The sequence below is a fragment of the Oreochromis aureus genome, linkage group 20, assembly GCF_013358895.1.
Source record: "Oreochromis aureus strain Israel breed Guangdong linkage group 20, ZZ_aureus, whole genome shotgun sequence".
NCBI classification, from domain to species: domain Eukaryota; kingdom Metazoa; phylum Chordata; class Actinopteri; order Cichliformes; family Cichlidae; genus Oreochromis; species Oreochromis aureus.
The window spans coordinates 4291153-4308743 of NC_052961.1; the positions used below are offsets into that span (position 1 = coordinate 4291153).

At 42.4% G+C, this 17591-nt stretch overlaps 1 protein-coding gene across 1 annotated transcript in view; it reads right to left on the reverse strand.

Annotated features, from left to right (window-relative positions):
• Nucleotides 1–17591, reverse strand: part of slc6a8 (solute carrier family 6 member 8) — a 42381-nt gene that overhangs the window by 13560 nt on the left and 11230 nt on the right. The window contains exons 2-4 of the mRNA XM_039604377.1: nucleotides 6323–6454; nucleotides 2961–3231; nucleotides 1795–1927 (exon numbers count right to left, since the gene is read on the reverse strand). Of these exons, the coding sequence (XP_039460311.1) occupies nucleotides 1795–1927; nucleotides 2961–3231; nucleotides 6323–6454 (536 nt within the window). The remainder of the gene's footprint in view (nucleotides 1–1794; nucleotides 1928–2960; nucleotides 3232–6322; nucleotides 6455–17591) is intronic.

Sequence of the window (17591 nt, forward strand, 5' to 3'; positions counted from 1 at the left end):
AATGCCTCTCCTTACTCTGTTTTAAAGGTGCTGTATAAATGAAGTTTGTGTGATTTCATAACTAAATTATCAGTATGATTATCAGTGATGCAGAGAGAGCTTCGTGCTCCTGCGCTGCCGATCTGGGTCGAATTCCAGGACAGATTTTTACGTCCCCGTTTGTCCCCGAGTGGAGTTTTCCTACAGTACAGGAAAGGGGGGCATTCGCTCTCCGAGTGGCTCTCAGTCACGTCCCACTGCAGTCAGCTGCCCTCCTACCAGACAACCAATCACATGCCGCCACCTCACACACCCCCACGCTCTCCTCCCCACCTCTAGGGTAGTCATAGCAACTCTTAGCCTGCCATCTGACGGCACTGTGTACAGTCTCGTCATCACAAGCCGATGACACACACACACACACACACACACACACACACACACACACACACACACACACGTGTCATTTGAAGGCTCTAGTTTTAAAGGAACAGTCCCATATTTTTTACACCTTCCTGATCGTCACAGTGTGATGTGTTAATGATGTTTTAACTCAGGACGGTCAGTTAGAGTTGCAGGCAACAAAGTTTCACACATATTTTCTTAGTTATGGGACATAGATTACAGCACTAAGTCTTCTCTGTTCAACTTCTTTTTGTAAAGAATTATTCAAAAAGTGGCTTTTTTAACTCCTCATCTGATCTCAAAGTCAGACAAGATCCCACTGAGAGTCCCAGGGATAAATACTGGGAATCTCCATCAGCTTTTACTCAAACATCATCACGAGCCAAAGAGGAGTCCAGCTACTTTCTTTTCAAGCACTCAAGATCGAGTCCATATCCTGATCGTGAAGCAAACAAATCACCATAGCGACTAAAATGACTAAAAGGGTTCATAAAGGACATTAAACATGTTCCCTTTCTTCCTCCAGCACTTTCTACTTTCAGCAGGTTTTTTTAATGACTCTATGTTTATCATAACTGATTCGTTTCATCTTCTAATGTCAATAATTATCATTTTCAGTCAAACCCAATTCACCAGCTTAGTGGCAGGAAACGTTTTTATGATTAAAAATGTCACAACAGAGCTCACTCGGTCACTCAAAGGTTAAACTGCAACACATTTTTAACGTTTACTTGTTCGACACATTTCAGTTTGTGTGTCCTTCGTGGGACTTTTCTGTTTATTCCTAACTGTATAAACTTTTCCTGGGACACTGACCGCAGTTGTTTAAGTTTTGTGGGTTTTTAGTTTGTTATTGTGATTTTATTCTGACGTTTTGACTTTGATTCATTGTCAGTTCTGTTAGTTTCCAGAGTGGGTTTGCTCGTTTCAGTTCACTTTTGTGCTGAGCAAACATGTTTAGTGTTAGTCTCTTTAGGTAGTATATAAAAGTATTGTAGGGTGTGTTTGATGGGTGCAGAATTTAAGCAATTCAGAGAAGACAACAATCGATGTGAGACATCCCAAGACTCAAAAAACATGCACTAAAGCCTCTTCAGGCCGGATGTGTTAATACATACACAAAACTGTAAAAAGGCTAAAACTAAATTTCCTGTTTTGTTTTTTTTTAATTCATTTCATGAGTGCAATACATAGTTTCAATCACGTTTACTTAAAATGTTTTTCTTCACACCTAGTTATGATTTTTAATTGGTTTTGGTTTGTTATAATAATCTGGACACAGAATCATTCACATGCAGATGTTCTGATCTGATCCTCAGTTAACAATATCAATATATAATATAACAGGGAAGGTGACACAAAGTGGTAGACACAGGTTGGGACTCAAATTTTAAAAAAAAAACATTTTACCTTCCCGGTGGATTTGACTCCCTTCCAGACGCAGAAGTAAACTAGAACCCAGACAGCCATCAGACACAAAATGAGCTCCCAGTTCATCTTCCCCGGTTCGTCCAGACCAGACGAGATGCTCAACACTTTGTTTCTGTGCAGAGAAGATCACAAAGAGCCCAGCGTCAGAGTCACAGAGCAGATCTGTGCTTTCAACAGGAGCAAAAAACAGCTGGCGGAAAACTTTGAAAACACTATGCAGATGTTAAAAAAGACTAAAGGGGGCCTATTTTCTCTCTCTCTCTCACACACACACACACACACACACACACAGGTAAATGGACTGATTCTTATATAGCGCTTTTCTATATAAGAATCAGTACTCAAAGCGCTCTATACAACATGCCTCATTCACCCATTCATACAAGCACTTCTTAACTCAAGTGCAAAGTAAACTACATTCACACACATTCATACTCCGATGGATGCATCGGAGGGCAACTTGGGGTTAGTATCTTGCCCAAGGATACTTGGCATGCAGACTGGGGAAGCCAAGGATTGAACCACCAACCTTCCGATCAGTAGCTGATCTGCTCTACCAGCTGAGCCACAGCCACCCCGCACTCTATATTTGGCCAAGAGCAGCAGCGCTTCCTCCAACATTCACAGTCTTTTAACATCATCACCACCTCGTTCCTCAGAGGCGGCGCGCTGCTGACCGACTCGAAACTGAAAATCTAACGAACTCAGCCACCTGACAAACATCTCGTCACCTCATTAGCTGCTCTGTTGTGTTAATAAGCTGCCAGGACGACACAGCCTCACCACAAACACATCCTGTAACCATCAACAGGAGCACATGTGAGCCTTCATCATCATTGAAGAGCTGAAAATAGCTCCAGTGGCCATTAAAGGAACTGCAGCTGCAAGCTTTACAAGCTGCACATCACATCTGTGAGCGCCTCATTCTCACCTATAACTACAGGACACGTCTGCTGTTATTTTCTCTGTCATCACATTCACACCAACAATGTGTTAGTCCATCTCTAATTCTTACCTCCCTGCTTAGTCTGTGGCTCTCAGCTGCATTCAGTCATTATAACACCTCACAAATACTTCTGTGAATATTTTATAAAACAAACCTCAGTAATAGGAAATAGTTGGAGATATTCAGATTTAAAACTCACTCCCAGAACTCGATGATGGGCGATCGCGCGTCGGCCAGGTCGGCGCAGGTCATGTTGCTGCTGCCGACGGTGATGTTGGCGAAGCTGGCGTTTTTGCAGTCCTGGTGATGGAAGATCTCGATGCAGCTGGGCGTGTTCCACTCGTTGTTGCAGGAGGACCACGGGAGCGTGGCGGTGAAGGACTTGATCAGGTAGTAGAAGCCCCAGGCCAGCACCATGATGTAGTAGGTGTTACAGAAAAACACAATCACCATGGAGGCATAACCCAGACCTGCAGAGGACGAGAGCAGAGGGAGAGTTTAGCAGGTGGAAAATAACACGTTTATTAACAGAAAGAGATAAAAGCATAAGCTTTTTTTACTGGTATATGATGCATACAGATGCTCACTCATACTTCCTCCTGGTTAATCAAAGAAAATGTGTCATTTAGCAACAGATCCTCACAAAACTGTTTTGGTTGTTTCTTCTGTAAATGCATCAAAGATTTGTTCCTAATTTAGATCTTCTCTGAGGCTGCGGGGCACTGAGCGCTAGCCTGCAACTGCATGCATGCATGAACACTTCACTGAAACGATGATGTTGAACTATCCATCCATCCTCTTTTGCTTATCCTTATCAGGGTCGTGTGGGAGGCTAGCCCAGCTACCGCAGACTGAGGGGCAGGGTACTGGACAGGTCGCCAATCTGACGCAGGCCTAGCTTATAAAATTCTTGTGTCTTTTATACTTGGTAGTTTTTGTGTGACTATTCTGACACACTGTTAAACACTGTTGGTCGTCAGCCTGTATAAACCATCCGACTGCTGCTGTATATAAAGTATACAAAGACTGAAGCACACAATAAAACAGTTTTATTGTTTCTATTCTTGTACATTTGATGACTTTCATTGCACGATAAATAATGATTTCATAGAGACTCAAGATTCTGTTTGTACAAACATTTATGAGTTTATGCGTGTCAGTAAAATCCACACTGCACTGTGAATCGAACTGAACTCCACACAGAAGCTGAAGGTGACCCACATCCCAGCACCACGTGTTTTCTTACTGACGACCAACAATAAACTAAAGCACATCCCACACACATGTAACGGTCTAACCTGAAAAACCCACAGTTTCTGTGTGAGGACAAAATCTGATCACACGGGATTTTCCAGTGACTACAGACAAACAACAGCAACGTTTTTGCCATTTTTGCTCAAATTACTACCAAACTGTGCAGAATGATTTTTGGAAATCGAATTTACAGCCTGACATTAGTCAGTTTTTAGGAAATTATGAAGGAAAATACAAAAATGAATCCTATGACAGCCTCTTAACCCAGGGGTGGGGAACTCCAGGCCTCAAGGGGCGGTGTCCTGCAGGTTTATCACCCTGGGCCAACACACCTGAATCAAATGATTAGTTCATTACCAGCCTCTGGAGAACTTCAAGACATGTTGAGGAGGTAATTTAGCCATTTAAATCAGTTGTGATGGATCAAGGACCCATCTAAAACCTGCAGGACACCGGCCCTTGTGGCCTGGAGTTCCCTCACCCCTCCTCTTAACCCTCTGACAGCCAGGAGGCTTCAGCCTCCAGTAACCCTGAATTGGAACAGCGGTAAAGAAATTTAATCTACAGAAAATTTGTTAGCAAGGAAATTGAAAAACAAATGCTAATGTATAAAATGAAAGGTTTGAAAGTAGAGAGAAATGTTTCCAAATCTTCTTAAACTCACGAAGACATAAAAGGCTGAAGTGCTAAACCTTTAGGCAGATCAGACGCTGCTCATCATTTCATTTAAAGACTACATAAAGAAATTAGAAGAAAAGGGCTTCAGGCAGTGCTGCAGAATAAATGTGGTTATACCAAATATTGACTTTTCATGTATTTCCATGTATGTTTGAACATCTGTCAGCTACTATTTGCATGCATTTATTTTATTTTATTTAAGGTCGATCCTTGGATTTTCTGATATAAAACTAAATCTGCCTTTGATTGGCTCATTCTTTACTCTGCTACATGCGTCCTCGTGCTCCTCCTGCTGCTCCATATTTAGCTCCATTCCTGCTGAGACTCTCAGAACAGATGAATGAGCAGTTGGTGTTGCCTGTTGGTGTTGCTCCCTGTAACTGTATCAGACTGAATGAATGTGAAGGCGGAGCTCTGTCAATACTGCACTAAAGGTCAAAGGGAGGCCTGTGTAGTAAAGTTAGCTACTGATAGAGCCGGGGAGAGTCATGTGTTCCTTTGTAAAGATCAGCCCTCTGATAAGTGCAGTGTGCAAGCGTTATTAAGTGGTACATTATTACTGTGTGTGTGTGTAAATAGTCACATTATGAGGACATCATGATGTAAATGATTAAATTTTATGGTAAAGAGATGTTTATAGTTAAGGTTAAGGTGAAGGTCAGGTTTAGTTTAAGGAAACGAGCACATAATGCCCTCTGCAGTCACAAATGCACAGTCTGTGTGTGTGTGTGTGTGTGTGTGTGTGTGTGTGTGTGTGGGGGTGTGTAGTTTTCCAGACGAGTGTGGAGGCACGTACAGCACATCTCAGATTATCACCTGCAGATAAACCTCCAAAGAAAGCTGAATGTGCGCTCACAGACTGACGTGTCAGACTGACCCGCTCATAAGGATCAGCCAACAACACTTCTGCTGACCTAAATCTGACGACATGGTGCCTTTATTCAGTCTTTGAATGTAAAATTCCCTCTTAAATATCTTTGGTCTGTTTGTAAAGCCTGACGACAGGTTTGCACTTGAAGCCCACAGCTCACTGAGTCAGATGGTCGCTCTCTGCAGCGACACGCCCAGGACTTTTTTTTCCCACTGGGGGGATTTTAGCAATAACGAAATCTTCAGAAATTAAAAACAGGGAAGGATTTTCTGCTTTAAAACTTATAGGATGCTTGTGATTTTCAACAATCGAACAAAACCTTTGGCCATGACTGCATTTATGCTCTGTCTGATCTATGAATCTATGACAGACATTCTGGTTTTCAAACATTTCTTTGTAAATTTAGGTCCAACTCATCTCCTTCGTTTGGATTTTAAGCATCTGCCCCGAGGCTTCTGCAGCTGCATGTTGCACTATTATTCACTGAAAAGTATGACAATGCAGTGATTAGCAGTGGAATTTATAATCTGATCAAATCTTATAATGGTAATAAAAAAGAAACAAAAATCCACACACTGATACACAGCAAGAAAACTTCCCACGATCATTGTCAGATTCACAGGCCAAATATTCCAAAGGCTACGCTGCAGAGGTGGAATTATAAAATTTCACTTAAAAAATAAAGTAAAAGTAGTTAAAGTCCTACTAAAGTGTTTTGTTTTGGTAAATGTAAAGTCCCACTTTGTGGCGTACTGCACCTTTAAACAGCGGCGCGATGTTCCAGACGTTGATGCTTCCCGCTTTCATGAACTGACCAAGAGAGATCTCCAGGAAGAAGATGGGGATTCCTCCAACGAACACGATCAGCAGGTAGGGGATCAGAAACACACCTGAGGGAGAAAGAGTCATCGGTGATGACGTGTTCAGGGACGTTCAGACATCTGAAAACTCTAACCCATTCTGTTACTGTTGCACAAGAAAATCTTCTTCAAAATGATACGTTTTCTCACAGCATGTAGATGCGGTGCTTATTATATAGTTTCAGTTTTCCTGTTCATGAAATTTCAGCAAAAACCTGCAGCTCTTCTAATGGCTACTTGAGGCTGGCTCCAAAAATGGGTCGGTACGAGTCTTGTTAAAACCCTCACAGTGGAAATAAACATGTTTACAGCCTGATACACAGTTTCAGCCTGCGTTACGTCTGTACAGTGGACGAGTTTTTAATAACTCAAAGAGTTTTGTGATGTTTGCATTATTGAGCCATTTTATTCCATAGAGCCATTCTGTTTTGGTATAATCACCTTTTTTTTCTATATTTATATTTTTATTTCTGGAATTGCTTTCTTTAATTAATTTTTTTCTGCTTAATTGGACTTTCTTTTATGGCATTTTAAACATATTTAACCTTCTGATTTTGTCGCATTGGATTTTATTTAACTGAGATATTCTAATTCATTTCAGTTTTGTTATAACTTGTGTTTAGAGCTGCTGTGATAAATAAACTATCTTGTTTGATTATTTCTGACCTAAAATATAAAACTGTTCAGTCATAGATAATTTGTTTCTACTTCAGATTCTCCAAATGTAATGTTAATGTTTTAACGAAAAAGGCAATAATCTTCTTTAAAGTTATTTTAAATCAATCAATAAATCTTCATTTCTGCATTTTAGACTCAGATGAATGATGTCTATAATCATATAATCATACATAAAGTTATTTTGCTTCTCAAACATTTTAACGAATAAATCTTTCATTTGTTTTCTTTTGAGCAGAAGGAGCAGAAATCGGCTCCTTAATGATGTTTTAATGTGACTGGATGAACTGTACATGTTAGAATTACATTTTAATGCTTTGGCAGTGATGAATTATTGATGGATCTCACAAAATAGTGAATGAATGAATGAGTTTCGTCTCCTTCACTCTGAACTGCGGCGACATGAATGAACAATTATGCTTCCTCTTCACTCTCTCGCTCCGGCTTTGGTATTTTAATTGGCGTGATGGACGATCCACACACACACACACACACACATAAATAAATATATATACATACACAAACAGCAAGGGGTAAGTGGGTCAGAGTGCCACCAGGAACTGGTATGAATGGAATCAAACTGGCATGACACTGGAGGGGTGAGAGAGAGAGCAGGGGGCAGAGAGGGGGGTGCTGTGTGCCAGCAGTTACATAACAGCGGCTGCCATTACGCTCTCAGCTCTTACACAAGGAGAAAGAGGGATGGCCACTATCATCATATCATAACTGCAATGTTAAGGCAACAGCTCAGCGGTACTTTATTATGTTTACAACCAGTGTAGATGGTTTCTCCCACAGCAGCACACTGATGGCAGTCACAACATCAACTTTTTCCTTTATTTTCCACATGAAATTGAACCCACAACATTAAACATTATTCAGATTCTCTGTTTTTCCTGTCATAACAGTGCTCAATATACATGTGGTTAAAGTTTTAAACAAAGAGGAGGGTAAAATAAACTCCCCATGAGTCACAAGATCAGTTTTATGTGGAATTTTCAGTACTGAGCAAAAGTAGCACGAGCAGCTCGAGTAGCACGTGCAACTTAAGCTGATTTAGCTAGATCAGGCACAGCTGCAAGCTTCTTTGCAACCCACTTTCACCCCAGCTACACCTGTTATGTTGCATCTGATGTAATCAGTTTGCATGGAAGTGTGGGAGCTTTAAATATTGATCTTGTTTTGACTTTACTTGCAGAGTGAAATAATACAGATGCACAGTAAAGAGCAGTGAGGGAAAGCTATGGCTATTGGATATTTATTTATAGCAGTTATCCCTTCAGAGAAATCATTTGGTGAAAGTCTTTAAATGAATAACCCTAATGTGATTTACTACATCTTTCAGTAGTCTGTTTACTGCTAATTGGACCATTATTTATGATGAAAACAAAGTTTGGGCTTGATGTGCCTGCAGTAGTTTCTGCTAAGAAGAGCAGCGACTGAGAGCAGAGTGTGTGGAGCACACAGGAGAGAAAACACTGGGTTGTGTTCATTTACAGGAGCGTCAGTGGGAAGCCTTATCAGAGCCGATCGAATGTTGTTCTTAATTTGTTTAATAAAATCAAAGAAAACACTAAACCTCCAACTAGAAAGAGGTCGTGCAAGAGCAACGGGACCAAAACTTAATGCTACCCTTCAGTTTTGGCCTCTGGTTCTTTTCAAGACATAATAAGGTTTTATGTTGTCCCTCAAACCTTTACAAATATTTGACTTAATGACATTGAAGCTGTCAGCACCACTGACTGTCCACGAGATTTCCCTCAGATCACTGATCCTTTAGCAGCCTACAAACTACATAGAATAAATGTTAGCCCACAGCCAGTATTCAGAGCTGTAAATGAGACTTCATGCATATGCTCAGGTTGGAACATTTAAAGAAAAAAAATTATATCTCATACTCCATTTGGCTTTCCAGAATTCTGTTTTTTGGGTTTTGTTTTTTTTCAGAATTCTGACTTTAATCCCAGAATTCTGAAAAAGAAAAAACAAAAAAGAGACGTGCCTACTTTTTTTTTTCCAGTGGCCCTAATCCTCCTCCTCCCGTAGACCTACAGCAGTGTACCATATATAAGCTTTGCAAGCAAACTTCATGATTTTCAAGTATTTCACCAATATTGCTTCATTCCCACAGCTAACACCTCCACTGACCCTACCACAGAACCTCTCCTTGCTCCTTCTCGTTGGTTTGCCATGCTCCCAACATTCTTCGCCAGTAAAGCCAGCAAAAGCTGGTTTAAACCTTCATTTTTCCACCCATGAAGTCAAACAATCCTCTTTTTTTTAATAAATCTAAGCACACTAGAGTTGTGAACCATAACCTGTATGTCAGTATTCTTCATAGAAAACACTAAAGGGTCAGCGAGGTCGTGTAAAGAAATAGTCAGCTGTGCTAAATATATCTGACAGAAACACACCATGCCAGAGGCTCTGATTACTACCCCACCTTCTCCCCCGTCAGTCTATCAAATACACACACATGAATCCTATAGAGAGCGTAGGTCCTTTTTATGCCACGGATGTCAATAACATGCAATATGCATGAAAATACAAACCTACAGTTAAGCCCATAATTATTCATACCCCTGGCAAATTTTGACTTAAAGTTACTTTTATTCAACTAGCAAGTTATTTTTTGACTGGAAATGACACAGGCGTCTCACAAAAGATAATAAGATGATGTACAAGACGCATCATTGTGGAAAAAAAATATTTCTCAGCTTTTATTTACATTTGAGCAAAAAGTATCATGTCCAGAATTATTCATACCCTTTACAAACTGTCACAGTCTCTGGGAAAATCCAAAGTTCCATACCATTCCAAATAGTCAAAGCTGTTCTAAAGCATCCTAATTACCCTGATTAATTGGAAATAGCTGTTTTAATCAACTCAACAGGTGAAAAACAGCAGCTCTCTGCAGGTGGTCTGTGGACATTCATGGCTAAGACAAAGGAACTCAGTGAGGACCTGCAGCTGTGCATTGTGGCTGCTCACAAGTGAGGAATGGGCTACAAGGCCATATCCAAATGTTTTCAAGTTCCAGTGGCCACAGTGCAAAGCATTATTAAAAAATACAAGATGTTCCGCACTGTGGAAAATCTCAGAGGACGTTGTCGGAAGCCAAAAGTGACACCTGTGCTGGCCAGGAGAATAGTGAGAGAGGTGAAAAAGAATCCAAGGATCACCACCAAGGCCATTCTGGTGAATCTGGGCTCTGCTGGTGGCAATGTCTCAAGCCAGACAGTCCAATGGACACTGTTGGGTTCCACGGATGCAGACCAAGGAAAACGCCACTTCTCCAGTCACTTCTAAGGCATGCAAAAGCTCATTTGGCCTTTGCAAATGCTCATCTGGACAAAGAAGAAGGTTTCTGGTCTTCAGTGTTATGGTCAGATGAAACAAAAATTGAATTATTTGGTCACAATGATGTTGGCATCATTGTGATCATTTAACATAAAAATGGAGAAGCCTTCAACCCAAAGAACACCATCCCCACTGTCAAACATGGTGGTGGGAACCTAATGCTTTGGGGGTGTTTTTAGCCAATGGACCAGGGAACCTAATCACAGTAAACAGCACCATGAAAAAGAGCAATACATGAAGATTCTCAACAACAACATCAGGCAGTCTGCAGAAAAACTTGGCCTTGGGAACCAGTGGACATTTTAGCATGACAATAACCCAAAACATACAGCAAACATGGTGAAGAAATGGTTAGCAGACAACACCAGTAACGTTTTGCAGTGGCCTAGCCAGAGTCCTGACTTGAATCAATTGAGAATCTGTGGAGGGAGCTAAAGATCAGGGTGATGGCAAGAAGACCCTCCAACCTGAAAGATTTGGAGCTCATTGCTAAAGATGAATGGGCAAAAATGCCTGTGGAGACATGCAGAAAGCTGGTCTGCAATTATAGGAAGCGTTTGATTGCTGTAATAGCCAATAAAGGCTTTTTTCTATTGATTATTGAGAAGGGTATGAATAATTCTGGACATGATACTTTTGCTAAAATATAAATAAAACCTGAGAAATATTTTTTCCACAATGATGCCTCTTGTACATCGTCTTATTATCTTTGGGGAGACACCTGTGTCATTTCTGCTCAAAAAGAACTTGCATATTGAACAAAAGTAACTTTAAGTCAATATTTGGCAGGGGTATGAATAATTATGGGCTTAACTGTATATATATCAACATGCATTTGCACATTAGTTGCACATAGACCCTTCTATATTCATAATTCAGGAATGTTTATCATTGTGCAAGCACAAAAAGGTACATAAGGAGCTTGGAAAGAAAAGCGTCTGAACTTCTTTAAGTTGCTTGAAGATTCAATTTTAAATCTTTAATCTTAGATTTTAACAGTTTCATTGTTTAAGTTAAATAAGTCGCACTGTCTAGCTGTTTTGCACAAAAGATATTGATTTCAGATTCTCCACCGTCAGTCCTTCAATCATCTTCATAAAACAAAAAATATTAGGAAATATTGAACATTCAGGTTCATAGTAAGCTCTTTCAGTGTGCCGTCTCTCTATGGAGAGATCTGAAGCGCCACCTGATCGTAGGACCTTGATCAACTGCTCTGTCCAGGGTGTATAGGTCTTTTAACCAGACCAGCCATCTTTTAAAGCCAAGCATGACCACTGATTTGTTTTTTACTGTAGAGCTTGCTATAAGCCAGAAGAGGAGCAGGTAATGTGAGGTAGTGAGGAATTAACCTGGGCTGACTGCACCGTGCTCAGCTGCTACAGTTACATCATTCCAGGTCATGTCACTTAAAATGTAACCTGCCTGTACAGCTGTGAGACAAACATGAGAAAACCCTGCCTGAATAAACACACCCCAGGTCATTATATTTCAACATTAAAACCTTCATTATAAAAAAAAATCATAAAAATGCAATTGTGGATTTAGCCTGATTAAATACCTGATCATTAAAAGAACAAATATTTAAATTGAAATCATCTTTAAATAACAATAATGCTGTACATGGTAAAAAGCTGTAATCATTGTGTCCATTCAAAGAAAAATGCCCTTAAGCTATGTACACACACATATGTGTTATTCTATCACTGTGAGGACCCTGGCTTACACCATGCATTGCTAGGACCTGAACCCTGATTCTAACCTATAACCTAAAAATAGGATTGAACCCTCAAACAACTCAACTTAAATGTTGAGCTTACATATTTAAAACTGTATACCCACAGTCACAGTATCTATCATTCCCTCCGGAAAAGAATATAGCCCATATGGTTTTCACTGCCCTATGCATAGCCAAGAAAACAGTCCTCATGAACTGGAAAAATAAAAATAATCTTAATTCTAACCAATATAGAAATTATCTATTAGATTACATTAGTCTTGATACAGCCTCTGCCACCACATCAGATCAATTGCTCTGGGCTCCTTTGATCAGCTCCATCACCTAGTGGGGGTGGGGGATCTTAGTTTGGTCCCACCTTCACTGTTGTGATTGGTGTGGGGGTAGGGACAGGCTTAGGGCATCAGGGGATTCCCCGGGAGCATCTTCCTTGGGGGGCTCAACCCGGGGTAACGGTCATGGCCAATTAGGGGCTCTGTTGGCTCTTAGGTGACGGTTTCCTCGTGGCTGCGTGCAGCAGGGCTAGGGGAGGGTCTGTGCTGACGGACGTGGGTTACTGACCTGGTAGCCTGGCTGCCCCTGGGTGGGTCCGGGATGGGCATGAGGTTCTGGGGGCACTCCGTCTCTGGGCTGGGGCCCTGGCCAAGCCTCAGGGGCTTGGGTCCTGGTTGGTGTGTTGCCGGGGTTGTGGGCGGGTGGGTGTATGGGGGCCAGTCCTGGCGCAGGGTGCCGCCTGTGCATCGAACCACCTGGGGGCTCTTCAACTGGTGGGGAGGTTGTCAAATCCTGCAGGAGATTTCCTCTCTTCAGGAACTCTCTCTGCAGGAGGGGAGATACAGGAGAGGTGGAGGAAGATCTCAGCCTGGGCGTCTATTGTCTTGTGTAGTCTGGAAGATGAGTGGATGATGGGGTGGGTGCAGTTTTCTCTGTGGTGGGGTCAGGTGGACTGTCCCGGGCTCTGTGGGGCCGGCCGGCGTTGCTGCACTGGGCCCCGGTCCGGATGGGCCTGGGCCCCCCTTTCCCTGGCGGGTTGCAGAGTATGGGGGTGCCTACTGGGGTCAGCGGGGAGCTGGCCCCAGGAGGGGTCACTGCCCTCCCTTCCTTCCCTCCCCATCTCCAGCTGCCTCCCTCTTCCCGCTCCACCACAATCACCCACACATGCAGGGCCTTGGGGTAGGGGTGTGTCACCAGGGTGCAGAGGAGACATCCCCCCCCTCTGTCCCCTTCTGGCTGCCTCCGCCTCAATTTTATCCCACAACTTAGACATTCACATTACTCACACTCTCATTACACATACATATAGGATCTTGGGGTGGGCACGCTACACGGATTCCAAATTACCATCAGGGTGTACACCTCACCCCTGGCGTGCTGCCCACCTCTCAATTTTAAATACACGTAGACATTGAGGGCTAGCAGGAGGGGCTATACGCTTACCTGCTGCTCTGGCAGGTAGCTCCATGCCCTCCTGGGTTTTAAATGCACCTTAGAACACACATACATCAACACTACATATGAGCGGGTGGAGGGAGGTTTGGAGTCTTCCTACACCCCCGTTCTCTGCGGCCTGCTGGAGCGGGGGGCTAGGAGGAGGAGTTGGCCGTCCGACTGGGGTCTGGAATGTGGGGCCTCCCTGCTGCTGCGGAGTCGGGCGGTCTGCTTCTCCCCACCGCAGGGAAAAGGGTAACACCACCTGGGTCTGGGCGCAGTTTCCCCCTCCAGGGGCAAGGGTACCTAGACCCGGGGCTTAGAGTACGCTTGGGGAGTGTGATTGTGTGTACAGTGTCTCTCTATGTCTGTCTCCACGTTGGGTGAGTGTTGAGTAATTGTATATGAGAGCATGAGGGTGGGAATAGATGTTTGTATCTGTGTGTGCCTGTTTGTCTGTGTCTATATGTCAGGTTGGGTATCAGACGCCACCTCTCTGGGGACATCTCAGGCCCTCCAAGGTTTGGAGGCCCATCTCCCCCCACCACTTCCCCTGCCGGTGGCAGACGCCCTCAGACATCGGTGCGTTGGTGGTTCTTTGTGTCCGGGGGTGGGCGCCCAGGTACCCACCGGCTCACTCCTTGGCGGCTGCTTATCGGGGCCTGGAGCCTGGGGCTCGCTCGGGCCACTTCGGGGATGGGGTGCCCTTGGCCTCTCGGCCCGGGGCTCGGTCACTCAGGCACAGCTGGCTGCCGGCGGAGCTCACGGGCACGTCACTGCAACCCCCGGCTTCTGCTCCGCTGGCTGCTGAGTGACCCCTCATCTGGGACTCTCCTCAGCTCTTTCTGGGATAATGGCGCTGCTGCCCTCTGTTGGTCTTCCTTGGTCTCTTGTGTTCTGGGGGCCTCTGGATGTCTGGAGTTTTGATCTCCTCCATACCTGCTTCATGCCCTGGAGGACGGGGGCAGTGGCCCCCACACCCTCTAGCAGATCATTACATGAAGGAACCTTTTTAAAACAAGCGTTTCATGCTCACAGGTGCACACACGGGTGATCACACACACAACTACACCCTTTTTGGCTCCTACCTCAAAGCACACTGTGCGCTGTCGATCTCACGTGCTGCACAATAATGTTTAATATTTAGTATTTACTGTCATATTCCCATATATCATTGTGATGTTGTTTATTACTCTCGTTTTCTTCTGCTTGCTTTCTTTTTTCTTTCTCAACAGGTGATCCAGGTGATCGATATATGTATTTTTTGTCTGCTTATTCTGTTGGTTTTTGGTTTTTGCCCTTTTTCCCCGTCCCTCTTCTCAGCTGTTTTTCTTTCCCTCTTTCTTTCTCCCTTTCTTTCCACCAGTCAAGTCTGTCCCGTATTCAGCAAGTGAAAATAAAATAAACAATAAAGGTGAATCAAATGGACCATTACGGCAAGGCTGGGATGGTCCATTTGGTAAAGTAAATCCGTTGGGCATCTTTCTTCGCCTTTAGACAATAATTCTGATGGCAAAAGAACCAAACGGGACAGGTTTTAAAAAAAAAAAAAAAAAAAAAAAAAAAAAAAAAAAAAAAGAGAAGGGTATGAATAATTCTGGACATGATACTTTTTGCTAAAATATAAATAAAACCTGAGAAATATTTTTTTCCACAATGATGCCTCTTGTACATCGTCTTATTATCTTTGGGGAGACACCTGTGTCATTTCTGCTCAAAAAAGAACTTGCATATTGAACAAAAGTAACTTTAAGTCAATATTTGGCAGGGGTATGAATAATTATGGGCTTAACTGTATATATATCAACATGCATTTGCACATTAGTTGCACATAGACCCTTCTATATTCATAATTCAGGAATGTTTATCATTGTGCAAGCACAAAAAGGTACATAAGGAGCTTGGAAAGAAAAGCGTCTGAACTTCTTTAAGTTGCTTGAAGATTCAATTTTAAATCTTTAATCTTAGATTTTAACAGTTTCATTGTTTAAGTTAAATAAGTCGCACTGTCTAGCTGTTTTGCACAAAAAGATATTGATTTCAGATTCTCCACCCGTCAGTCCTTCAATCATCTTCATAAAACAAAAAAATATTAGGAAATATTGAACATTCAGGTTCATAGTAAGCTCTTTCAGTGTGCCGTCTCTCTATGGAGAGATCTGAAGCGCCACCTGATCGTAGGACCTTGATCAACTGCTCTGTCCAGGGTGTATAGGTCTTTTAACCAGACCAGCCATCTTTTAAAGCCAAGCATGACCACTGATTTGTTTTTTACTGTAGAGCTTGCTATAAGCCAGAAGAGGAGCAGGTAATGTGAGGTAGTGAGGAATTAACCTGGGCTGACTGCACCGTGCTCAGCTGCTACAGTTACATCATTCCAGGTCATGTCACTTAAAATGTAACCTGCCTGTACAGCTGTGAGACAAACATGAGAAAACCCTGCCTGAATAAACACACCCCAGGTCATTATATTTCAACATTAAAACCTTCATTATAAAAAAAAAAATCATAAAAATGCAATTGTGGATTTAGCCTGATTAAATACCTGATCATTAAAAGAACAAATATTTAAATTGAAATCATCTTTAAATAACAATAATGCTGTACATGGTAAAAAGCTGTAATCATTGTGTCCATTCAAAGAAAAATGCCCTTAAGCTATGTACACACACATATGTGTTATTCTATCACTGTGAGGACCCTGGCTTACACCATGCATTGCTAGGACCTGAACCCTGATTCTAACCTATAACCTAAAAATAGGATTGAACCCTCAAACAACTCAACTTAAATGTTGAGCTTACATATTTAAAACTGTATACCCACAGTCACAGTATCTATCATTCCCTAAAAATCCACAATGTTGACAAATGTCCTCGCAATATCTAAAACTACATGTCTACAAGATTTGCTCACTTTTAACCAATGTCCTCATAATATCTAAAACCTCCACTGGTCCTCACAATGACACACAAACAGGTGCACACCACCAGCTCTCAGAGCTGGGCTGCTTCACATGCCGCTCACATCACCGCTGATGATGTATGAGACGCACGGCAGGTTGAATGACGCCAGCCTGACGAATGACGCAAGCCCGAGTGAATCAACGTGGGTTAGCGAAGGCCTGCTGTCGCTCATAGTCAAACACTGTTCTGTTGTGTTAGCCAAGGTTAGCTTAGCATGAAAACACACAAGCTGCTAGTGAGTCACGACTGCAGAGAGAGAGCGAGAGCGAGAGAGAGGATGGAGGAAGAGGGAGGGTCGGCTATGCCAGCAGCTCAATAAAAATTCCTCTCACACACACACACACACACACACACACACACACACAGTCAGAGCTAAGTGGTGTAATGCTGTTAGCTCATCAGTAACTCAGTGTTGATGGGATTACAGAGTACTATAGCCTCATCACAGTCAGCTGCACTGAACCACACCAACTGTTAACTCTGAATTAAGCAGTGTGATAATAAGATGCTTCATCTACATTTTAGAGTCCCAGGCTTTCGAGGGCTCCAAAACATTTTTACAGATTGTTTGTACACTATTAACCAAAACTCAGATTACGCATTAAAACAAATAATTTTGAAGGAAGACTGAATGCAGTTTGCAGGAGATGTGCAGTCAGATCAAAGTGAAAAAGCTTTTTGAGAAAATACCCTTAGAAGAAAATTAAATGTATTATTTGAACAATTATCAGCATTGAGCAGCTCAGTCAGTTTAGTAGATCCAGCTAAGTTATTCTAAAACAACAGTTCGACTTTAAATCATCTTCTATGGAGATTCTGATTTTCAAATTGAGTTAGAGCTGCCACAGACACATCCTGATCAAAGTAAGCTGGGCTGAGTTTGTCTGTCAGGTCATTTAGTTAGCTGACAATGAACCGTCAGTCAGTGAGAGTCGATTTTTCAGACTGATAGCATCAGAGATGGTGGAAGTCGCCAACAGTGCATAAACTAATCAATCTG